Genomic DNA, 23,377 nt, shown 5'->3' with positions numbered 1-23,377 from the left:
CCGCATAACTACTGTAGGGGACGGTCATAAGTGATAGCCAGGTAGACCACCCCATTCAGTGAGGTGGCCTCCTGCTTACATGCCAGTTCCACCTGTAGATCCGCCCTTAGTCCATTGAAGAATGCATCTACCAAGGCAGACTTGTTCCAATGAGCTCCCACAGCTAACATCCGGAATTACATGGCGTAATCCACTGCAGTTCGGATTCCTTGCCTCAGGTGTAGCATGGAGTGCCCACAAAGACTCCCCCAATGTGGATAAAAAACACAGCTTTGAGCTCTTGAATAAAACCGTCATAATTGTTCATAAGCAGGGAAGCACTGGTAATGAAAGTGGCTCCCCAGGTACCGGCTTCCCTGTGAGCCGGGAGATTACAAAAGCGACCTTGCCGTGGTCGGGCAGTTGGGGTTGAAAAAAGAGCTCCCACTACACAACGAAGCCCTCACATCCTTCTGGGTCTCCGCTGTACATCTCGGGGGTAGCATTGAGGCATTTTATCCCCTCCGGTACAGGTGGGGTAACGGGAGGAGTTGCTCGTTGCTCCAGACTTGTAGCCAAGTGATTAACAACCTGCCTGAGGTTCAGGACAAGCGAGTGTATCTCCCCAATCTCCTGCTTCTGCTGCTCCATTGTCACCATCTGGGCAGCCAGCAGTTAAGCCCAGTCAGGGCTACTTGCCTCACTTCCAGGTGGCTGCACATTCTGTGACATTTGCGGCACGGGAGAAGCGAGAGGCGGGGTTGCAACAAAGTGCTCTTTATTATCCACCGGTATTTAGCGATGGAAACACTAAACAAAACTCAAACAGTTGTTCTCTATGAGTGAGCACAGTTATCTGACGAGACTGGCGTCTTAGGTCCACTAATGTGCAGCCCCATCTCTTGGGATCTGTGGGTTTAAATAAGCATATCATGATTAACAAACAGGTGAACTAAATTAGTACTCCGGCGATTGTGAGCGGGGCAGGTAAGGGGTATGATCCCTAGCAGGAGTGGGCATGTCCTTCCTGTTAGCTGGCCAACCAACCGTGACAGTTATAAAATGAGAGGTACTGTAGAGTGTAGATACAAGTGTTTCAAATAGTGGCTGATGAAGGTATATTTTAGTAATATTAAGCGTTACCAAAGCATTAGTTTATATAATGTAATTAGCAATAGAAACAGAAACGCATTTCTATTACAAAATATAAGTATTAGCTTTATGGCACAAGAAAACTGCGACATTGGCTCAATAATACAATATGTAAGGGAACTGTAGCTACAAAGAATCAGATAAGAATGTACTGCATTTCTGTTTTAATTTGCTACTGTTGAAATGCTAGAGGGGTGTGTTTTATTTCTCCTCACAGATGTCATAAAACACCTTAGATAAAATATCGTAATGTGGCTGCAAATAAATACAATTAGCCAATTACAATTCTCAATAACTCTGGGATAAAAACACTTTTCAATATGTCAGTTGCAGGCAGTCCAAGAAGATTAAAAACCCTCCCTTAGTGAAACTCCTTAATTGGCATGCTATATGTATATTTATAAGACAAAGAAACTAAAATAAATTCCCAAACATATATAAATATGTATACATCTGACATATGAAATCTGAATAAAATGTTGAGCATGTAACAAATGTTTAATTAGCTACATAAACATACATTAGGAGATATTTTTCGAGTTTGAATACATTATATTATCTTGTTTCATTTAAAATGCCATTTTCCCAAAACTGGAATAGGTAGTTTCCAAACGGATGTGCAATACAAAATTTTACATTTTAAAGATTACAGGGTATCGTTAAGTGAAACTGAATTATAAGCAGTAAAAAGCACATTCTGTATATGCTGTATATGGTGAAGTAGGCAAGAAATCCAGACCCCCAGGCTTACATTAATTTACATTAATTCGAGTGGCCCAAATAGGCCATACACATCTTAATATGAACATCTTAATAAGCAATGCGTGGAAATCTGAATTCTACAGGCCAGTAGAACATCGGAGGCATTATCGTTGCCACCTTTCTCTATGAGTCATGGTGGGCCGTCAACCCTCCCACCTTCCAGTCCCCACCCCGATCCCCACTCAGTCCTTAGTCCTCAGGGATCTGACACATCCGCAAAGTCCTTGTCGGGACCAGCGCTGCCTCGGTACCAGCTGCAGGAGCCGTCCGTGCGCTTGATGCAGGCATACTGGCGGGCCTGCTCTCGGCTCATTTTGTTGTCCAGAATCCAGTCCGTCCACAGGCACTCATTTTCCGATGTGGCACAGCAGGGGGCAGTGTAACAAGTGGAAATCTGAAGGAGGTCCAAAGGATACAGTTTTTTTAAAAAAAGGTTTCATCAAATTCACAGAACTTGACTGAGCTCTTCTCTGCACCTGACAAGCCATCAAGGATCAGTGATCAAAATATGTAAGACAGCATGTATTACAGGACATCTAAACAGGATATATTATGTAACTCTTCTGTTTTTGTTGTTTAATCTACTGAAGGAAGGACTCTGTAGAGAGCTTACAGTGCAGTCGCATCCCATTTGGTATCTGTAGTTTAGATTCTTCTTCTGAGCCAATGAGAGGTTGTCCCAAGGCTCGATGAAGTCACACAGTCCAATCGACACTTTTCCTTCACTCCACATATTTCCTGTGACATAACACCACATGATTAACAAATGGAGATTTCAACTCAAGCCAGTAAAAATGGTTGAAAGCTGCAGAAAAGGCTAATATTGCCATGTGCATTGCAAATTGAATTTACTCAAAGTGAATCTAAAAATGCTCAAATGTAATAGGAAATTGGAGATTATAAAAGGGTACATTTTCTCAACTCTCAAAACCACTGCCAATCACTTCATATTTCACCTGGAATATAAATTTAGGCATTCCTAGAGTATGAATTTACATAACCCCAGAACTATTTTACCTGTAAGCAAATATTGAACCTTGTTGCTGGCATCCAGCTTAACGCCACACAGAGAGGAAAAGACTGGTGTGTAGACATACTGAATATCTTTCACTTTGTCAAAGCCTTTGAACATCTGCAAGCATGAGAGGGAGGGGAAGTGAGAGATCCATTAAGAGGAAGAGAGAGTGACAGGGTGAGAGATACAGAGAAAGAGGGAGAGAGAGAGGAAAAGAGAGAGACATGGAGAGAGACAGAGTTAGAGAGAGAAGTAACTTTCTCTTCCTTTTCTAGGTTTAGCATGAGTGTTCACTGAATGAAAATAGATTATTTATTTTGTAAAAACACCACTGACTTGTTGTATATGGTTTCTAATAATTATCTAATAACTTTTTAATTATAACATGTTATTTCTTTGTTCATTTTTGGTAGTTCTCATCACTGAAGTGCCAGTGACAGAATATGTAATACATTAGCATTTCCAGACCTGCAGGTTCCAGACCTAGAACCTCTCACCTTGATTAATTTGATTTCATACTGAATCATCTTCTGGTAAGGTGAAGAGCTGTTGCTTGGAGATATAATCTTCTCACCGGATATCTTTGCCCGGATTACTGTTAGAAACAGGAGGCACTTCATAAGGCCAAGGTGTGGAAAGCACTGAAATCATGTTATTCAAATAATTCCCTGAAGTGTGTGTGTCCTGTGATCCACCATGTAATGCAGAAGAGAATATACCACATCAAACCATAAGCCTTGTCTATCCTTCACAGGATTTTAGCATGTATGTCTTTAACAAATGTATTTTTGTCATATATTTCATGAGAGCTCGGCCGACTTTGAATAGAAGACTTTATTGCCTGAAAGAAAACGAGTTTTTTTTTATACATTTTGTTATATTTTATTTAGTTATATTCTCCCTTCAAGTAGGAAATATAAAGTTTTAGCCATTCCTGAAGAGACTGTGCTTTCTAGCACTAAAACACAGCCAAGGGATATTTCTACAGCAATCTAGCAGTGTTACACGTGGGAGGTGTCCCTGAGATGTGTCGCTAACACTACACAAGTGCGAGGAGAGTTTGCCCGTCCTTGCAGGCTCATCTCTGCCATTCCATGCCTTGCTTTTTTCAAATAAATGGTGGAATGTGACACCAGCTGGGTGGACTGGCCTCCAGGCACCAACCTTCCCACCCTCAGAGTAAGAGAGGCAAACTCTTTCATAACTGCCCAGCTGGACATTTAGCAAAACATACACCCAGGGCCTAGTTTTGTGCTTTAGGGAACAATGTTAAGTTTAAGCCATATACAAGGAAATACAAGAGATTAGTTAATGCTTGGAATGAAATCAGCATTTTAATATGTTGCCCCATGTGTTTGATGATTTGATATTTGATCTGATATTTTTAATGATTCTTTAATTCTTTAAAGTCTGTCATGACTGCTTATCTGTTTCCTTAGTCATTCACAGCAAGCAGTATCACAGGGCTGTTATGTGAAGTTGCATCTTGCCATTATCTTAGAACAGATGGATGGACATTGGGTTGCTGCTACAAACTAATAGTGCACGTAGACCATTCATGTCTATGTGGAAAAACCTGCAGTAAAATTCAAATCAGCAAATAACATTAGTATACAGGTGTCACTGGTGCTTCAGTGTTTACACAGCAGAGACAATAGTCTCCAGTTTTGTCATATTTACTGTAGTAACAAGTTCCACTCTGATGCTGTGGTTCACTTGGAATCACCTGGCATTTAATTCTGTATTATCTTGTACTTATGAGTATGAAAATAAAACTATGAGGACACAACTAGTGTCATCTTGATAACTGTACTGGTCCCTAATCCACCATTAAACCTGTAGTAAGATTAGGCCTGTGAATGACAAACCATGTGAATGAGCTGGTGGCCTCTTGCATTTATCACTCATCTAGGTAGAAGCGTGTTTGCCAATCAAAATCCAGCATGATGTTCAGCTGAATGCTGTGTAAGAACTGTTCTGATTTTAGCCCAGTGGTGGACTGGAAGAACTTTTAGGTTAAAAACCCCTGATCTGTGATGCTGCCTAACGATGGCCATGCAGGTGTTCCACACTGGGTCCAGGTGGAGAGTGCAAAAAAACTCCACACTTTGGAGACTGCAAAAAAACTACATCAGCTCAGTCTCTCAGATGCAAATTAGCATAAAATTAGTGACCCATAGACTAGTTAAGCCCAGTGGTGGTACCGTTTTGTCTTTTGACAGTTCAGTCCTGCGATGCAAAAAGAGGCTGTTGCATGCACATGAATGATTTAACAAAGATTTAACAACTTTTACCACCACTCAGCTTCTTGGTTGTGTTTCTAGCCATTTTATGACATTTACATAATTGTCATGACCCACTTTTTATATGAAAAACATCAGCACCATAAGCCTGAATTAACTTAATGTTTAATGACAGTCGGAGAACCTCTGGCAACAGGTCATCCGAGCAACCTCAACTGCGTTTTTTCTTTCTGATGAGAACAAAGCTCATGGAAGACAAAATCCTTTTCTATTTTCTGCACTGACCACTGTTCTTTCCTCCCTACATTGTGGTCCCCACAGCTGCCGTTGTTTGGCTGAGGACACAGATTCAGACTTGTCCATTTATTTTGCTGAGGGCACAGAGTCAAACTGGTCCATTTGTTTTGTTGAGGACACAGAGTCAAACTCATCCATTTGTTTTTCTGAGGACACAGAGTCAATCTCATCTGTTTGTCTTGGCACAATGAGATTTCAAGCAGAGACGTTTGCTGTTGTTTTGAAACACAATCTCATCTCATTTCAGCTCATCTCAGCATTGTCTAAAAGACTCCACTGTAGGTTTAAAGCTTACTTGATTTCCACTACCACAAAAAGTGCAAGTGTATTTGCAGTGTATTTCTCAGTGTATTTCTCAAATCTAGTATAACTAGATGTCAGATAAAGTTAAATCCAACCAGAAGAATTACACTATGTTTTTGCTTTTAAAAAGATGCTGTTTCTAATGTCATGGTGGGAAAAGCTCAAAATGTAATGTTTTGAATGTTAAAGTCATACCCTTAAACAATAAATGATGGAAGTGGTCCCAACATTCTCATGCAGTGCCCATCTTGGGGGATCTGAAGTTATTAAGTATTTGATTGTAATTGCAGTCCATGTTGTTCAAGTATTTTTTGGCAAATAGGCCTATAAAAACTTATTCCACATGTTCTCTCAATTCCAGTTGAACAAATGTAGGCATGACTGTCTTTCTGTGCAGTGCACTGCATAAACCCTCCTCTCTTGTGTAAAAGGTAATTTTGTCCTTATAAATGAACAGACAGTCCAAGGTTACTGCACATGGGAATAAAAATGCCACTGAACACATCGTGTGTCAGCCACAGTGACTCAGAAGGGGATTTTCCAGACACTGTCAGATCCCCCTCTATCTCCTCAACACTTAACCATATCTTGCATGTTGTATTAAAAATCCTTCATCTTTCTTTAGAGCACAATCTTTAGAGCGCAAAAGGTTCATAAATTTTACTTAGGTATCTCCAAATGAGTTTATTCCACCTACTCATAAAAATTCTATGAGCGCCTATGAGAATATGTTTTAGTTGAAAATCCCCATCTAATATCTACTTATTCTATCTGGAGATGGCAAGGTTTTTTCCAGTGAGAGTGAAAGTGCACTAATTATACATTCAGGAAACTCTTTACGCAAGAGTACCGTTATACTGCAGACCCCAACAGCTCGTTATTTTGTTGACTGACCCCCCCCCCCCCCCCCAGGCCCCGGTGCAGAAGTTTGGCACATACCTATTTCCGACTGGCAGAAGTGCTCCTGAGGGTGGGCAGGCTGGCAGGTGCATGCCTCGGCCCCAGGGTCCATCAAGGCCAAGGCCAAGAGCAGGCCCAGCAACAGTGTCCCACAGCCGTGCAGCCAGATGCCCATGGTCACTTTCGCTCAGCGTGTTGCCTCCTGTGACTGTCTCGCGCAAAGCGGGTTTCCAAGGGCGAGGGTAAACAACGGTGGGGGGGTGGGGGGCTAAAAGGGGCAGCGGAGGAGAAAAGGAGGGGGAAAAAAACCCACACACACACCCGAGCACTGTCTTCCTCAGCTGGGACGGTTTACGCAAATGTACCTCGCAGGGCCTCGTCCGTCTTCCCACTCTGTGCTGCCTCGCTTCCTTTTTTTCTTCCTTTCTCTCCCTTGCCAATACACTGTAAAAAAAAAAAAAGAAAAAAAAAAGCGAGGGAAAAGAAAGCTTTTATGTAGCACTCATCTTTGCTTGGGAGGAGTGCTGTCCTTCAAGCCTGAAGGACTGCCCCTCCTACAGAGGACTCTCCCTCAAGCCTGAAGGACTGCCACTCCTACAGAGGACTCTCCCTCAAGCCTGAAGGACTGCCCTTCCTACAGAGGACTGCCCCTCAAGCTTGAAGGACTGCCCTTCCTACAGAGGACTCTCCCTCAAGCCTGAAGGACTGCCCTTCCTACAGAGGACTCTCCCTCAAGCCTGAAGGACTGCCCTTCCTACAGAGGAATGCCCCTCAAGCCTGAAGCACTGCCTGTCATACTGAGTGATCACTGGTTATGTGAGGGCTGAGAACTTTGCAGATCCATATGGTGATTAAACAAGAATGGGGTGTAATACAGCGAGACACAAATCATCTTCACAAATTTAGCTGCTTTTTCACTACAATTCATAACCTGAATATTAGTTTTTTGTCAACTAATGGCTTTGAGTTCAACTACTAGATCGTGCTGCAAGTGATAATTTTCATTGAAACTTAAATATTTAAATGTATTAGTTTATTTATTAATTATTTCAGTCTGATCTGCTGTGTAAGGCTTCATTGTAGCTAGGGTTCTAGATCTCATCCCCAGTCATAATCTGTAAGTCAATCATTCCAAGTTAGAGATTTGCCAAACACAGCTTGCTTGTTGATTACAGTTTTAGTAGCAGACCGTAATGCAATCAGACTAAAGTTGTTTCATTTCCTCTTTTTACAACTTAATTACTGTTCCGTATGGTTGTGTTTATAATTACGGCGCTGTGGCCTGTCTACAGTTTTACGTAATGGCAAACATAACTAGTAACAGAAAATAGTAGCAGTAGCAGAAAATACTAGAATGGTCATTCAATTAATCTATATCTCTAGTTTTACAATTGATGGGCATGTGTTTGACCAGGCTGAGCAGTTTTGTTTTATTCTATAAACTACTGGCAACATTTATTACAAATTCCAGATAAAAATATTGTATTTTAGAGCATGTTTTTTTATGAAAATGACAAATTGTCACAATAACAAAACAGTTACAGAAATTTCAGACAAAATTATAATACACAGAATAATGCACAGAAAACAAGGTCATATTCATTTATAAACAACACAGTATTAATATTTCAACTTAGGATGAGTGCAGAAATCAATATTTGGTGGAATAACCCTGATTTTCACAGCTTTCAGGCATCTTGGCATGCTTTCCACCAGTCTTTCACATTGCTGTTGTGTAACTTTACGCCACTTCTGGCACAGAAATTCCAGGAGCTCGGCTTTGTTTGATGGCTTGTGACTATCCATCTTCCTCTTGATCACATTCCAGAGGTTTTCAATGGGGTTCAGATCTGGAGATTGGGCTGGCCATGATAGGATCTTGAGCTCATCCACATTTTGATTGACCTAGCTGTGTAACATGGAGCATTGTCTTGTTGAAAAAAACAATCATCTGAGTTAGGGAACATTGTCAGAGCAGAAGGAAGTAAGTTTTCTTAAAGCACAATTTTGTAAGGGGCTTGATTCATGTGTCCTTCACAAAGACAAATCTGCCCGATTCCAGCCTTTCTGAAACACCCCCAGATCATCACCGATCCTGCACCAAATTTTACAGTGGGTGCGAGACACTCTGGCATGTAGGCCTCTCCAGGTCTCTGTCTAACCATTACATGACCAGGTGTTGGACAAAGCTGAAAATTGCACTCATCAGAGAAGATGACCTTACTCCAGTCTTCTACGGTCCAATCCTTATGGTCTTTCGCAAAATTCAGTCTGGCTCTTCTTTGCTTCTTATTGATGAAGGGCTTTTTTCTAGCTTTGCATGACTTCAGCCCTGCCTCCAGAAGCCTGTTCCAAACCGTCCTCATTGTGCAATTCACTCCAGCTGCTGCATGCCATTCTTTTTGTAGGTCACATGACATCATCCTTTGGTTGTTAAGTGCCATTCGAATGATGTGGCGATCATCACGGTCGGTAGAGAATCGTTTTCAACCTCTTGCAGTCTTTAGCTGTTGTTGTCCCATGTGTTTGCTGCTTGACCTTGTTCTTATGAACCACAGTTTTTGAAATTTTCATGATGGAAGCAACCTGGCGCGCACTGTATCCCTCTGCCAGTAAAGCTACAATTAAACACTTCTTTTCCACATTAAGAACCTTTCTTTTCAACTTTTTCGGCATGGTCTGTAGCTGTATTTTGACTACACTTAGTCCTAGCACTGGGTAGTCCGAGCACTGCTTTTACGATCCAGATGGTTCTATAACAAGATAATAATTATGACAGCAGCAGTGGTTTTTATACTGTTGCACGTAGAATAGGATAGGATTTTGTTAAGGTGATCACCTATTCAGGATCTCATTAAGTAGAATGAGGTGTGTCTCTGAAGGAATTCAACAAACACTTGAATGGAATGGCTGCTGTACATGTGAAGATGCTGATTTAAGAAATAATTGGAGTGATCTATTTTATATATATATATATATATATATATATGGATTTAATTTAACTGACTGAGATGGAAAGGCTTGTGAATAAGATTTCTAAGGTCATGTGATGTTTTGCATCAATTCCTCAGTACTCAGACTGGGTTTCTCTCATTTATCTGGTGCATGACTAAATCTTACTGACAAATATTGCTGTAGTAATGTGTTTACTTTGCCTCTCATTATTTCAGATGGGGTACACTTGAAGTGCTGCTGTCCTCTCTCTGTTCTCATGGATTTCATGATAAACCATGCTGTGAATGACTAATGACTTCATTTTAATATTTAGTGCCTTTGTACTGGACCCCCAGTGAATGAGAGATTTTTTTTTTACCTGGACTCTTTCATCCTGTTTGTCTAATAAGTTGGTTATCATGCTTTATTCATTAAAAAAAAAAAGATATAAACAAAAATTAAATAGTGCTGATAATATACAGAAGAGTGAAGAAAAGTCTAACCATTGCCAAGGAAATGACAGCAGCATATTCATGAATGTCCTTCTGATATCTTCCAGATCTCCATGCCTACATTCCCAGTTGTGGTGAAGATCGGACATGCTCACTCGGGAATGGGAAAGGTAGAGCAGGAGTTCTTAAGTGGAAGCTTTTAAGGAGATTCGGATTTTGGCCATCCAGTTCCCTCCACAAAGGCCGGGCATGGCTGTAGGTTTTCCTTACAGCCGAGCAGGAGCACCCTCATTCCAGTTGTTTAATCACGTGGTCTGAAGACTGCAGACATTTGAATAGTTGCATGATTTGTGACTCCTGTGTGGTTCAAACCGAAAACTTGCAGTCACTTTGGCCCTTTACAGAGAATTACACACCCTTTTTAATGGCTGTTGAGCCACGGTACTGCAGTACGGTACTATGTATGTAGTATAGCATACATAGTGTAGTGTAGTACTACATACATACTGTAGTGTAGTACTGCATGCATACTATAATGTAGTACTGCATACATAGAGTAGTACCGCATACATACAGTTATGTTGTACCACATACATAGTATAGTGTACTATTGTATACATAGTGTAGCGATTGCACAGTAGCACGTTTCCTATTTTAAAACTGTAATATCTTTTAAAGCCGCTATGTTGAGTCCAGTGTTGTGTTCCTGTGCCTCTTGACAGGTTAAAGTTGACAATCACAGTGACTTCCAGGATATTGCCAGCGTGGTTGCCATTACTCAGACCTATGCTACTACTGAACCATTTATTGATGCTAAGTATGACATCAGAGTCCAGAAGATTGGTAATGACTACAAAGCTTATATGTAAGAGCACACTTGGCAACACATTGATTTTGTTGATAATGATCATGATAATGATGAAGATGACGATGATTATTGTGCATGTGCTCGCATAATCACACATTAGCACCTTAGTGTGATCTACTTTTAAGACTTCTGTAATCTTCACTACAGTGTCTCTATTTCCACCTTGGAATAAACTTCAAATTTTCAACAGTAATTGAAAAATTGCTTTACAACCACAATTATAATCGTCAACCAACTGGCGCACATCAGTGATTATTACTCCCTTTAGTGCTTTTGGGTTATAGAACTTGGACTGGGTGCTGTAAGGGTCCACACTGCATAACTAATATAATCTTCTGATAAATGTTAATAACAATTCATACGACATCACCAAACAGCAGTTTCTGCTGTTCATTAAATAATGTTCCACTCGCAGTGTCATATGAATGGGTTAATGCAGCTTAATTTAAGCCTCAAAAAACTCATACTCATATCATGATTTCCTTTTCCACTGGTCGCAGGAGGACATCCATCTCTGGCAACTGGAAGTCAAACACTGGTTCTGCCATGCTGGAGCAGGTGGCCATGACAGACAAGTGAGTGCTTTTGCACTCCGTCATTAAGCATGGAAATGACACACTACTCACAATGCTGTGGTCTTTCAGTTATATCTGTAGAATATCTGCTGCAGACAAATTGATCATTTGCTTGTGTATATGAGGTTAGAATGAAGGCCTGAACCAGATGTGGTATGTAGGAATAAGGGCTGTAGGAATATAAGAATTGTAGTTTTGTCCGTGTAATCAGCAGTAGCCAAAGAAAAAGCAAGTGTGTGTGTAAGTGTGTGTGTGTAAGTGTGTGTGTGTGTGTATGTGTGTGTGTGTGTGTGTGTGTGTGTGTGTGTATACACATTAGCATGTGTGGTCATTTTTCACCTTAGAATTCTTCTACCTTGAAATGTCAATGCTTCTGTCTGGAAAGGTCATAGTTCAGGACATAACAGTCTTACACATCTTCCAAATAGCTAAAAGTCAAGGTGTCTGCAGTCCAAAGGTATTATTTTCTAATCACTTGACTTTAAGAACTAGGTTCCCACAAGCTGGACATGTTCAGGAGAAATATGCACACTCTTTCTCTGCACTCTAGCTGTATAACTAAATGGGCTCTTTTTTATAGAAGCATGCAATTTTGTTATGTTTGTTGATTATATTTACTGGCTTATTCATAACGTATGTTGTACCTTCAGGTACAAGCTGTGGGTGGATGTCTGCTCAGAGATCTTTGGAGGACTGGATATCTGTGCTGTCAAAGCCATACATGGAAAGAATGGAAATGACTACATTAGTGAGGTGAGAGGAGCAATAGTGGACTAACCACAAGAAAGTGATAATCACAATTAATAACCCGAAGAAAATTATAGTCTCAGTCTCAATTAATAACGATAAGAGAATGAGTTCTCATTCTCAATTAATAACCATGAGAGAATAATAACTCAATTTCAATCTCAATAACTATGAGCAAATGATAAAACAATGTCAATCTCAGTTAATAACAATGAGAGAATGATAACATAATCTCAATCTCAGTTAACAACGATGAAAGAATAATGACCCAGTCTCAGTTAATAACCACATGAGAACAAAAGAATGATTGCTCAATCTCAATTAATGCTTCAATAGGCAACCACAGTTTTCCATTTGCATATCCAACACAGTGCTAACTTCATTAATTTTATATATTTATATTAGTTTAACTTTCAATCAGGGTTTCTTACTTAATAAAGTGAATAATAATGATAATATAAAAAATCTAATATATCAAAAGCTTAGATGTTTAGGGCTGACATTCCTGGTTGTCAGTGGTTATGATGGTTACATTAGGCCGGTGACATGCTCATAGAATATGAGACACTGCTACATGATGTTGTGTGAGAAAGACTGTGGTTGTGTGTGTTTGGGTGTCTGAGAACAAGAAAGCCTTTACTACAGTAACCGTGCATGCATATTTCAAATGCACAGACACGGCGGGGCGTTCATTTCTGGAAGGGAGGGAGGAAGGTTATCATAAAACCTTTTTGGACTTTAGAGGGGATTTTGGCATATTAAAAACTCAGACAATACAGTGGTTGTTTACATATAAAGGTTGTGTTTTCCAGTAGAGCAGAACCAGCCACTCATGACACATTGCTCACTTACATTGTTTTTTCTATTTTCTGCATTTTTCTATATTCAAGTTTTTTCTATTACTATTTGCCATGTATTATCTTGGCCAGAATTAGTCTAGCACAGACCCAAATATGATTTTTCCTAACTAATATTAGCATGCAGGAAGCAAATTTTGTAAGCAGATGTTATCTGATTTTGTAACCTTGAGAATAATTTATGAGGTATTAGCACATAGAAATCCATTTTAAGACTTTTTTCTTCACACCTTCACATTTTAAAGCTTTATTTGCTTCACAAAGGTGACATTTTGAAATGGTGTGTGAGACTAATGTATTGTTCATTTACTAAAAGACATAGGCCAGTTAAGTGACTGCCCTGTCACATACGCATCTGGCCATCTTGGGAGATACACAATGATGTGAATAATACCACAGTACTATTTCGCTGTAGCATGCAGTGCTTGTGAGTGGAAGGCATGACAAACAGCTGTAAGATCTGAGCCATTACAGTTCTGTGGTCCTTTGATTTGCCAAGAGAAAATTGAATTTTTCACTTGAAACATTATACCTTCTTGCCCAAATTGGGAGAACTAGTTCCCAAGTACTGGGACATGTTGCAGAACCCAGTGCTGAAAAGTATCCAGTAATACTTATAGAACTTTAGAGCACCACAAGGGCTTTGGTAAAACTTCCAGAGATCTTAAAATGTTTCCAGGACCACGATAACCTCTTGGCACCCAAAATTGACGGTTTAAATTGACAGTCATCATGACAAATCCCATTTCTTTTCAGAGGTTTTGAACACCTACAGATGACTAGCAGGAGGCTATAAAGACTTTGATGAGTTGTCTCAGGGATCCTGCCCTGTCTCCTTTAGGCTAGATCAGAATGGGGCTGAACTGTGACGTGGTGAAAGAGATGCCAGTTAGATTTCCATTACAGGATGAGGTCATGAGTTTCTTCTGTCTGCCTGTTCCCCCGAGGCACCACAGTGACAGAGCAGCTAGACCTCTGTCATTGGCATGCACGTAGAGTGTCGACAGTCCCTTCTGGACAGTTAAAAGCATCTGCATTCATATAGCATTTCTGCAGCCAGCTCTGAGCGTTTGTCTCTGAACAGGTCATTGTGACGAAAGGCTTCCGTATGGCATGGCGATGTCCACCATTGTAGTGATTTCCATGGCAATGTTCATCTTCATCATGAGAGGCCTCAGCAAGGCGCCATGGCCAGGTCCCGGTTTCCATGGAAACTATTTTTGATGTTGTTGAGTCTGCATACTGCATTGCTCATTGCAGCTGTTCACTCTGAAAAATCACCAATACCCCTGAAACTGTACACACGTTTCAATGAGACTCGCTCTAATTCCCATGTCATCTGATGTATTTTACAGTTAGATTTTATTTGAAGTCTTAGTAGTATTACTGTAAACACCATATTTACATTTTTTAACATCATTATACAATACCCATTATTTCCATTGTCCTATGTCCTACTATCAAGTATATTGTTATTATATTAAATAATAATATATTTTGTCATTTCAGAATTCTTATCCTTTTTAATCTTACATTTACATTTACATTTACGGCATTTAGCAGATGCTCTTATCCAGAGTGACTTACAAAAGTGCTTTGTCATTTACTCGCAGAATACATCCTAGCCAGTACAGAAGGTTAGAATCCAATATACCAATGAACTAGAATAATGTTGAAATACAGGGATCAATGCTGATGCCTAGAAGCACAAAATACATAAGGTCTATCTTAAACAATGATAAGTGCAATAAACAATAAGTACTAGAGTTTGTTAAAAAAAAACATCAGTGTAATAAACAAAACCCCACAATAAGTACTAATTTAGTCAGTCAATATGGGAGCAGGGTCAGTTGTCATCTAAATACTCCATGAATAGATGGGTCTTCAGTCAATGTTTGAAGACTGCAAGGGACTCAGCTGTCCGGACAGCAAGTGGGAGTTCATTCCACCATCTTGGAGCCAGGACAGAAAATAGTCTCTATGCTTGTCTTCCATGAGACCTGAAGCATGGTATTTCAAGCTGAGGCATACTTGAGGTTCAAAGTACTCGAGGTACGGATCAGGCTTTGACCACTGACTTCATGTATGAAGGGGCTAGTCCATTTTTGGTTTTGTAGGCAAGCATCAAGGTTTTAAATCTGATGCGTGCAGCTACTGGAAGCCAATGAGGGGAGCACAGCAGTGGAGGGATGTGTGAACCTCAGAAAACTGAAGACCAGTCGTGCTGCTACATTCTGGACAAGTTGTAGCGGTTTGATGGCTCTTAGAGGAAGACCAGCAAATAGCGAGATGCAGTAGTCTAGCTTTGAGGTCACAAGAATCTGCACAGCAACTGGGTAGCTTCCTGTGAGAAAAAGGGCCGAATCCTTCATATGTTACAAAGGAGGAATCTGCAAAACCAGGTTAGATTTGAAAAATGAGTTGAGAATGAAAACTGGTTGTCCAAAGTTATGCCCAGACTACAGGCAGCTTTGGATGGTGATAATCTTCAAATAAATATTGGAGAGAATGCGTTTATCACATAAATATATAAGGATGTGACAAAAATAAAACCAGAGAATGTAATTTAGTTTTTCTTTTGTTGTTGTTGTTGTTTTTTTTTTATACTAGCCTGTAGAAGTCAACAGTCAAAGAGCTTCACAACTTGGATTTAGCTTTCATAACCATATCAGAGTTAAAACTTTGCCATCATTTTAAGTAATTTTATTACTACTGTTAGGTGTTTATGAACATTTTATGACATTACATTATACATGTAAATCCCTGCAGTTGAATTATTCAGTATGCTCTGTCTGCTGTGAGGAAAGTAAAGATGTTACAGCTTTCAAAGGCCCTGAAACCCAAAGAGGGCCTCATGTTGCTTATCTTGCTTATGTAACACCCTCTGACAAAAAGAGCAGCTGTCCACATGAACACGTGGCTTTTTTGATGTTCTGCCCTCAATAGCTCTGAGCTTTGACCTCATACAAAAGATGTGCACTTGGAAAAGCTCTCACTCACAGTGAGATGTAGATGATGCTCAATATGGATTCCAAGTCATGTCATTTACCTCTCAACATTTTCATCTACACAGACCTTATATCGTGTTCTACCTCTTGGAAACTTCTGAACTACTGCCATTGAACACTGGGTAACTTCAGAGCATGCACCCAAACTTTCATTTCTTCTCAGTAAATCCCTAAGGGCACTAAGTTCAGTCCATTAAGGGTTGCAATCCCTGAAGATAACTGCCGCAGCTTTGCACACCACCACCAGATTTTACTAATCAGATCACCACACAGGAAAAAAAACACTAATTAGTGAACTCAAGCGCTATGTCACACACAGCGCACAAATGCTTGCAAACACTTTGCTTCTTGATCAATTGATTTCAGTGCCAGAGAAGTGGCCAGCAGATCCATACCCGTTAAGGATGCTACGTATGCATTTGGTCTTCAGGTGGTGGGTTCTTCCATGCAGCTGATTGGGGAACACCAGGCAGAGGACCGGCAGCTAATAACTGAGGTGGTCCTGGCCAAGATGAACCAGATGGCGACCCGCGCACCCACTCGTACTTCACAAAGGCCTCCAACTACCATACTGCAACCACAGGTACCAGTATGTTCTCATCCCAATAGCACTTAGCTCCCTGACTTCCAGCTAATCCTAATGGATTTTACTGGAGCTGTCCTCTATTTAACATCCTATACAGCTAGCGCCATCTGGTGTTGCTTTAGAATAAAATTTCAGCATGACATTTTGCCACGTGTTAGCAGTCAGATATTTGGATTTTGTGTGTGTGTGTGTGTGTGTGTGTGTGTGTGTGTGTGTGTGTGTGTGTGTGTGTGTGTGTGTGTGTGTGTGCGTGCGCACACATGTGTGCTTCTCCACAGAGCTCTGTCTTAAAGGAAGGCCTGACTGAACCCAACAAGACTTTGACCCCACGTGCCCCTCCTCAAGGTTGTTTGCAGTACATTCTCAACTGTAATGGAGTTGCTGTCCAGACAAAGTGATTTGGTCCACAGCAAGGGCAAACCGATGTGTCAGCTACAGTGAACAGAACCCTCGTACAGTAGTCATTGAATGGTGAAGGGGGTTAAGTTGGGGCTTGGGCTTTTCAGCAGTCTTTCAGAATGGGCCTTGAATGTGCAGTGTTCAGTCATACTGTCCACTAGCAGTGTAAAGCTCGGAATTTGTTATGATATTGTAAGGATTTGATTTGTGAAGCTGCATTTCAGTATTTGGCAATATTTCGTTGGTACGATTAAGTACAATACGGTTTTTCTCAGCTTCAGTGAAAAACATTGCTACCTTATTTCAACGTTGACCACAAAACAATGGGGAGATAAAATGTTTTGCTAAAAACATTTTTCACTGGCTATGTAGTTTTACAATTTGGACTTATTGTATGTACACTGGATCAAAAGAATCACATCGTAGCCTTTAGACTCAATGCATCAGTCAAAACTAATGTGTTGTGACACCCTTACTGTCCACATGTCTTTTGCTTGTTAAATTTCTTTTTCTTGGCTTTTCATTTGCTCTGTGGCCTGTTTACACAAAAACTACCTGTGCCTTTACAAGGTCCAGTGTTACTCGGTCCTGTGTGGTCATATGCAATAGGAAGGACAGTGTTTGCATCTTGGTCTTGTTTCAATATAATATTTTCCCCTATGTTCAGTGACTTGCAGTTGACTGGTCCACTGCTTATATGTACATGAATACTTTTATCTACATGGGCACGTGGAAGTGTGTGCTCAGTGTGTGATGGTAGTGATTTTCTTTAAACAGGTGTAGTATATAAAGCTTTGCATGGGAGCTGTGCAGACGTTGTACATTAAACATTTCGTGTGATGTTTTGCTGTACTTTTAGTATCAAGGTCATTGCTAATAGTGACAGAGTGTTGTAATTTGGGTTATGATTCGGTTGGCAGGATGATCTCATGAGAAAAAGAAGAGGTATTGTACTTGACTCTTTTTTGTGTTTGAGGAATTTAGCATTTGATTTTGACCTTTCTGTGATGGATTTCTCATTAGTCACTTTGACCAAAGTATTTTAAAGTGGATGATTCTATTACATTGCAATTTAAGGTTAACAGTCGATCATGAGACTAACATTAGGTCTATAGTATGTTTAGATTTTGATTATTCTTATAATTTGCACAGCTCTTGTGAACTTCTAACTCTTTTTGACATTTCTAAGCAATGTGAATCTTTCTGATGGGTATTTTCAATACAGATCAGTACAGAAGCCTAGAGTTTTAGCAACGAATTGTAATCATCACTGTTGTGTCTATTCAGCAACATGAAAACTGCAGTTGGGAACTATTCTTGCCCAGCCTTATAGGACAGTGTTATTCTAATGCAATTCATTTAGATTCTCAAGAGGTTTATTATTTGTTTTTTATTTCTTACTTTTTTAATCAATACAGTCTTCAGCTGTGTAGGAACATCTCATATGATGACAGCAAACTGACCATGGCATTATGTAATGGAACAGCTGTTAACGGTGCATGTTTTAAATCAACAGAGATGCAGTCCTTAACAAAGTCAAGCTAATAATTACTGATAATTGTGTATTATTGATTTATAATTGTGAACATGCTTTGAAAAGCTATAAACTGCAAAAAAAAAAGAAAAAAAAAAGAAAATGCGTGTTAATAGTTTACAGGAGTAATAACACATAAAGTGTGATATTCTCCTGACTTTGTGAGTTCTTACGTTGCATGTCATGATTTGCAAAGAGTGGAGAAATTGATCAAAGAATCTTGCTGTTGGTGTTGTGGTTGTTGTTGTTGTTATTGTGGTTGTTGGTTTAAAATGACATTGAGTGTTATTTGTGAATGTACTTTTTGGAGCAACAATGTTTGCCTGTTTTTCTCTATAGGCAGTATATAACTGCCCTCACAATACTTAGTATGGAATAATATGTCTTTTTCCTTTCTCCTATTTTCAATGCTTTTTGAAATAACAACCTCTGATCCCTTGTTCTTCAGTATCTCTGTGGGTAAGGTGTCAGTGAAGCTACCGTCTCTTTAAATCCAGTACTTGGGTTGAAGATTTTGAACACACACAATTATGATTGCTCCCTGGTATATATAGCTTCTCCCCCCCCCCCCCCCTGTCCAAAGTAATTAAACCCCTTTTCAATATCTATATGTTCTGTGTTACTATATTGTATTTTGTTTACTTTGGTTTACATACATCAAATTCTTCAACTTCTCCAACAAACATGCATTAATGTGTGTGTTGTGAACTTCTTACTAAAACAGTTCCTTGTGTAGATCCCTATTAAGGATTTATGGATGAATGGATAGCACAAGGTAGAACTGTGATGATAGTAACATATTTCTAGTGTCAAATGTACAAAACATGTCAAACTGTGTTTGAAGCTGTTCAGTAAATACAAATTGAGGCAAAATCAATCATATAGGATTAAAATTAGGTCCACCTTTCATTTTTCTTTTGCATGTATCCCTGTATTAATTTTGCTGCATTTTGTATGTTAAAATAACACATTTATTTTTCTATATTGCTTTATTGTTAAACGTATATCTAGGACTGAGTTAAGATGTAATATTTACAAAATGACTCTTAATATTTACAAATTAATCTTTGAATTAATTTTCAGGTGGAGCATGTGCATTTTCTTTGTCTTTATTCTTTTGCATGCATGGTGATCTCTTTTGGTAAAACCTTTATGTAAATCTGTTTTTCTTGACATTCCTACCTGTGATCCTATTGCAAGTTCTTTTACTATCTGTTTAAAATCATTTCACTTTTTCTTCTTGATAGAATAAATCAGTTTCCCACTGATTTGTTTTTCTCTGTGGATATGACTGTCATTACATATGAGATTGTAACCTTTCACCCGTACTTTTACTTTGGCCAATCTTGGGGGTGCATTCTTTATTCGTGATTAGCTGGAAAATCAAAGCAACTGGTGCTGGATTTAAAATGGCCGTGTTAGTCTTTGGGATGTAAACAGTGTTGTAATATGATGAGTGTCTTTTGTACTAAACCTAGGGGCCCCTGCGAAACCCCAAGAGACACAAGCTAAGAGTCAAGAACCTCCTTCTGAGCCTAACCCTAGCGCTCCGGCCCCAGAACCTGTGCAAAAGGCAACTCCCTCCCCAACTCCTCCACCCACAACACAGCAGCCCAAGCCCCACGTCCAGGCCACACCCGCACCAGCTCCAGGGAAGCCAACGGACCTTCCTCCGAAACCCCAACCCCCAAAGCCTCTTCCCCCCAAGCCTGTGCCACCCATCCGGCGAAACTCCAAGCCTCAGCTCCAACCAAAGCCCCAGACACCACCACCTCCATCCAAGGTTTATCCCAAGGGCCAGCCCGAAGCTGCAGACCAAGTCCCTGCCCCAGGCCAGGCACAGACCAAATCAGCCCCTGTGCAAGTAGTCACAGCCAAAGCCCCTGCTAAGCTGCAGTCTCCCACCCAGGCTCATTCCCCAGTCAAACCCCAGCTCCAGCCCAAGCCTAAGGAGCAACCCCAGGTTGAAGCTCCAGCTCAGAGTGCAGCCCCGGCTGAAGTGGCACACTTGGGCCCTGCACTGTCTGCAGCTCCTGCGCCGTCCTTGACCCCTGCCCAACCTCCCGTCGAGGAGCAACCAGCACCTCAGCAGAAATCATCACATCCTTTCTTAAAGTAAGGGATTTTGCACTGATTTAGGAACTCTTATTCCATTGTTTTCCAGCCCAGTCTTCTGGGCCACTCTGACGAGCCGCATATTTACTTTGACACATTACCCAGTAAAGATGCATCAGGGTTTCAGTGTTCTTTATAGTTTGCATCAGGCATGATTGGAGCTACGTTAAGCCTAAAATGTGAACTGTCTCTTGAAACTTGAGGAGTGGATTTAGAAACATTAACCTGCATTATGTTATTATTTCAAAATTTCAACAGTTCATGTCTTATTTATTTAGGGGGAATTTGCAAATATCCAATTACTGCATTAAAATAGCCCTTTGGATAATCCTTCATCTGTCCTGCGGTTTTGTACCTCTTTTCCAGTAAATCCCAGTCCTTGACCAATGCGTTCAACGCCTTCGGTGAGACCTTCCGTTCCAGCAATGAGGATGAAGCCAAGGCAGAGACCATTCGAAACTTACGGAAGTCTTTCGCCAGCCTTTTCTCTGACTAGTGGAAAATTTGCAAGTCAGAGGTTGGCTGTGGACATAATTGGCGACAGCGTGTAATGGTCTGAGGTTAACTTCATGTAGCTGTATACATCGTACCCTCTTCCCAACTCAGCTGTAATATGTCTGGATGTCAGTAAGCAAATGGAGAGTGACGTACAGTGATTGTTCTGGCAAGATCTTGGTGTCTACATTATGTGGTTCGCACCAGTCTGAACAGTGCCATCTGTATGAGGAAGGAGGCTGTTCATATTCAGATGCATGTTCCAGAGGTTGAACCCCTGATGTGTGCTGAGGTGCCCCATTACCCTTTGATGTTGTAGCCTTATTGTGGAAATGTGTTTTTATTTACCCAAAGACAAATATCTGTGAGTAGCTTCTCATGTCTCTCGCACGCATTGTGTTTATCTAGATTACCTGTTGTAATTATTAGCCGATGAGATATTAGTTGAACAATACCTCGATGAGACCGTTTTACAGGCACTTTCCTATCCAAGTTTCCTACTGTACGAAATGCTTGGACTGGTCACTTTCCAATGCAGTGGTGGCGTTTCAGTGGAAGGCCCGGTGTCCTGTGTTGTGGCTTTGAATTAAGACCTTATCCACATGTTGAGTGCCCTGAAGTATCCTTACATATTGTATTGTACTGTATGTTCTGCATCTCAGGAGTTTTAAGTTGTAGTTCACTTATTTGTGGTGTCATATTGTTCATGTTGTGTTTCCTTTGTTCACAGTACCTCTGCATGACCCAGTGACAGTTGTTTTTTTTCTGTACAGGTGTCAATAAATATGTGGCACTTATTTGTAGTAATGTGTTTGTAGTTCTCATAGTATGTCTATTGTTTGTTCACTTATTCTACATGTGCACCAATAGTGACTGCTTATGTATTTGTAAGGGTTTTTTTTTTTATTAAGTGAAAGCATGTTTTGCTTCTCGTTATTGGATTATTGGGGTTATAATAGGACAAGTGCAGAGCAGATATCATTGGCTTGCTGCTCTGAACACAGTTTTATGATGTGTACTTGTAATGTGGCTTTGTTAATTTGCATACCTTGAAGATTCCTACTTTTAAAAAAGCAAGCAAACAAAAGAAAGAAGACCATAGCGGCTGGCTTATGACCTGGCAATGAAATATTTTTGTATAGGCAGTTGACTAACTCATTCTTAAATGAAATAGGCCTTCTGAAACAATGTGAATTACCAGTAGGTGGCACTGAGTGATTCTTATAGATATCTATATAGATATCTATATGAATCTGGTCAATCAAAGGAAGCAATGCATTGGTACATTATTCAGATTACTAAGATTGACATTAGAGAAGATTATGTGATTTCCCAACTATATCTCACTTTTGGTCTATGTGTTTAATTTTATTAGAACGTTTATAGTAACAGTGAACTATATTTCTTGCCAAGATCAATCAAATCCTAATATACCATGATGTATGGGTCTTCTGAATAAAAATAGAGGTCAGTTATAAAAGTGAAGATTTGTGCGAAAACACTAAATGTGACCTCTGTGGGTATAGGCTCACTGACCTTATTAAATGTGACTTTAGTAGTCAGGTTCATGCACAAGTACGGGTATAAGAATGGAATTTAGTGAACATGCTCTAAGTTACTGCAAAAAAAAAAAAAAAAGCTTTTCAAGATTTGACTCTGTGAAACTGATATAATATAGTCAGAAGGATTTTACTCTTGATGATTTTTAATTATTTTTACAAGTTGTCCATTGGTATTGCTGATTTGATTTTGTTTTTTGTGTTGCTTCTGTGTGTCTCTGCTTCAAGGATACCACAAATCTACTTCTCAGTTCTTTTCTTTTCTTTTCTAAACAACATTCCTTATCTTGTTTGGTAGGATTTTGGTGCACCATACAACAAAAAACTAAAAGAAATATACCCCTAATGGAAAAGTGCAATTGCATTCTTACCTAGGATTCTACAATACCTACAGATTTGATTAAATACAATAAATAGCTCTTTTGGACTTTTGTCAATATACTGCACAAGGATGCATTGGAATTTTGGAATATATAGACGAGATGTTTATAAACAGAATGAGCAGATATGTTTTCCCATAGACACTCTGTCACTGCTAAATGTTATGATTTTTTTGAGCTGCAAAAATAAAGTTCAAAGACCCTTCTTGGAGTGCTG

The 23,377-nt window shown here is 39.9% G+C and overlaps 2 protein-coding genes across 3 annotated transcripts in view; one reads left to right on the top strand and one right to left on the bottom strand.

Moving 5' to 3' along the window:
• The window catches only part of syn2b (synapsin IIb), a 57,844-nt gene extending 34,479 nt beyond the window's left edge, over nt 1–23,365 (top strand). Inside the window, exons 6-13 of one of the 2 annotated variants that reach the window (XM_027029333.3) lie at nt 10,145–10,207; nt 10,760–10,902; nt 11,406–11,480; nt 12,131–12,233; nt 16,523–16,675; nt 16,957–17,023; nt 20,090–20,726; nt 21,093–23,365. In XM_027029333.3, the coding sequence (XP_026885134.2) occupies nt 10,145–10,207; nt 10,760–10,902; nt 11,406–11,480; nt 12,131–12,233; nt 16,523–16,675; nt 16,957–17,023; nt 20,090–20,726; nt 21,093–21,222 (1,371 nt within the window). In that variant the 3' untranslated portion in view covers nt 21,223–23,365. Of the gene's footprint in view, nt 1–10,144; nt 10,208–10,759; nt 10,903–11,405; nt 11,481–12,130; nt 12,234–16,522; nt 16,676–16,956; nt 17,024–20,089; nt 20,727–21,092 lie in introns of those variants that run through there. The other variant, XM_081705770.1, reaches the window with a different exon arrangement.
• LOC113589600 (metalloproteinase inhibitor 4) lies at nt 1,611–7,264 on the bottom strand. Its single transcript, XM_027029334.3, has 5 exons — nt 6,691–7,264; nt 3,406–3,503; nt 2,911–3,025; nt 2,507–2,631; nt 1,611–2,287 (listed from the first exon to the last, which is right to left on the bottom strand). Exons 1-5 carry the CDS (start codon nt 6,824–6,826, stop codon nt 2,090–2,092), a joined length of 672 nt encoding a protein of 223 aa, XP_026885135.1. The 5' UTR covers nt 6,827–7,264; the 3' UTR covers nt 1,611–2,089.
• Nucleotides 23,366–23,377: the final 12 nt, after the last annotated feature.

The sequence above is a fragment of the Electrophorus electricus genome, chromosome 22 (assembly GCF_041902795.1).
Source record: "Electrophorus electricus isolate QZ-2024a chromosome 22, ASM4190279v1, whole genome shotgun sequence".
Taxonomy (NCBI): Eukaryota; Metazoa; Chordata; class Actinopteri; order Gymnotiformes; family Gymnotidae; genus Electrophorus; species Electrophorus electricus.
This window is presented reverse-complemented; position numbering and strand designations above follow the sequence as displayed.

Excerpts from the sequence above, each read along its gene's own strand:
- LOC113589600 (XM_027029334.3), bottom strand. The coding sequence starts at position 6,826 with ATGGGCATCTGGCTGCACGGCTGTGGGACACTGTTGCTGGGCCTGCTC. Across the intron at positions 3,026-3,405 it reads ATGAAATCAAATTAATCAAG|ATGTTCAAAGGCTTTGACAA; the intron begins GTGAGAGGTTCT and ends TCATGCTTGCAG. Across the intron at positions 2,632-2,910 it reads GGTTCAATATTTGCTTACAG|GAAATATGTGGAGTGAAGGA; the intron begins GTAAAATAGTTC and ends GTTATGTCACAG.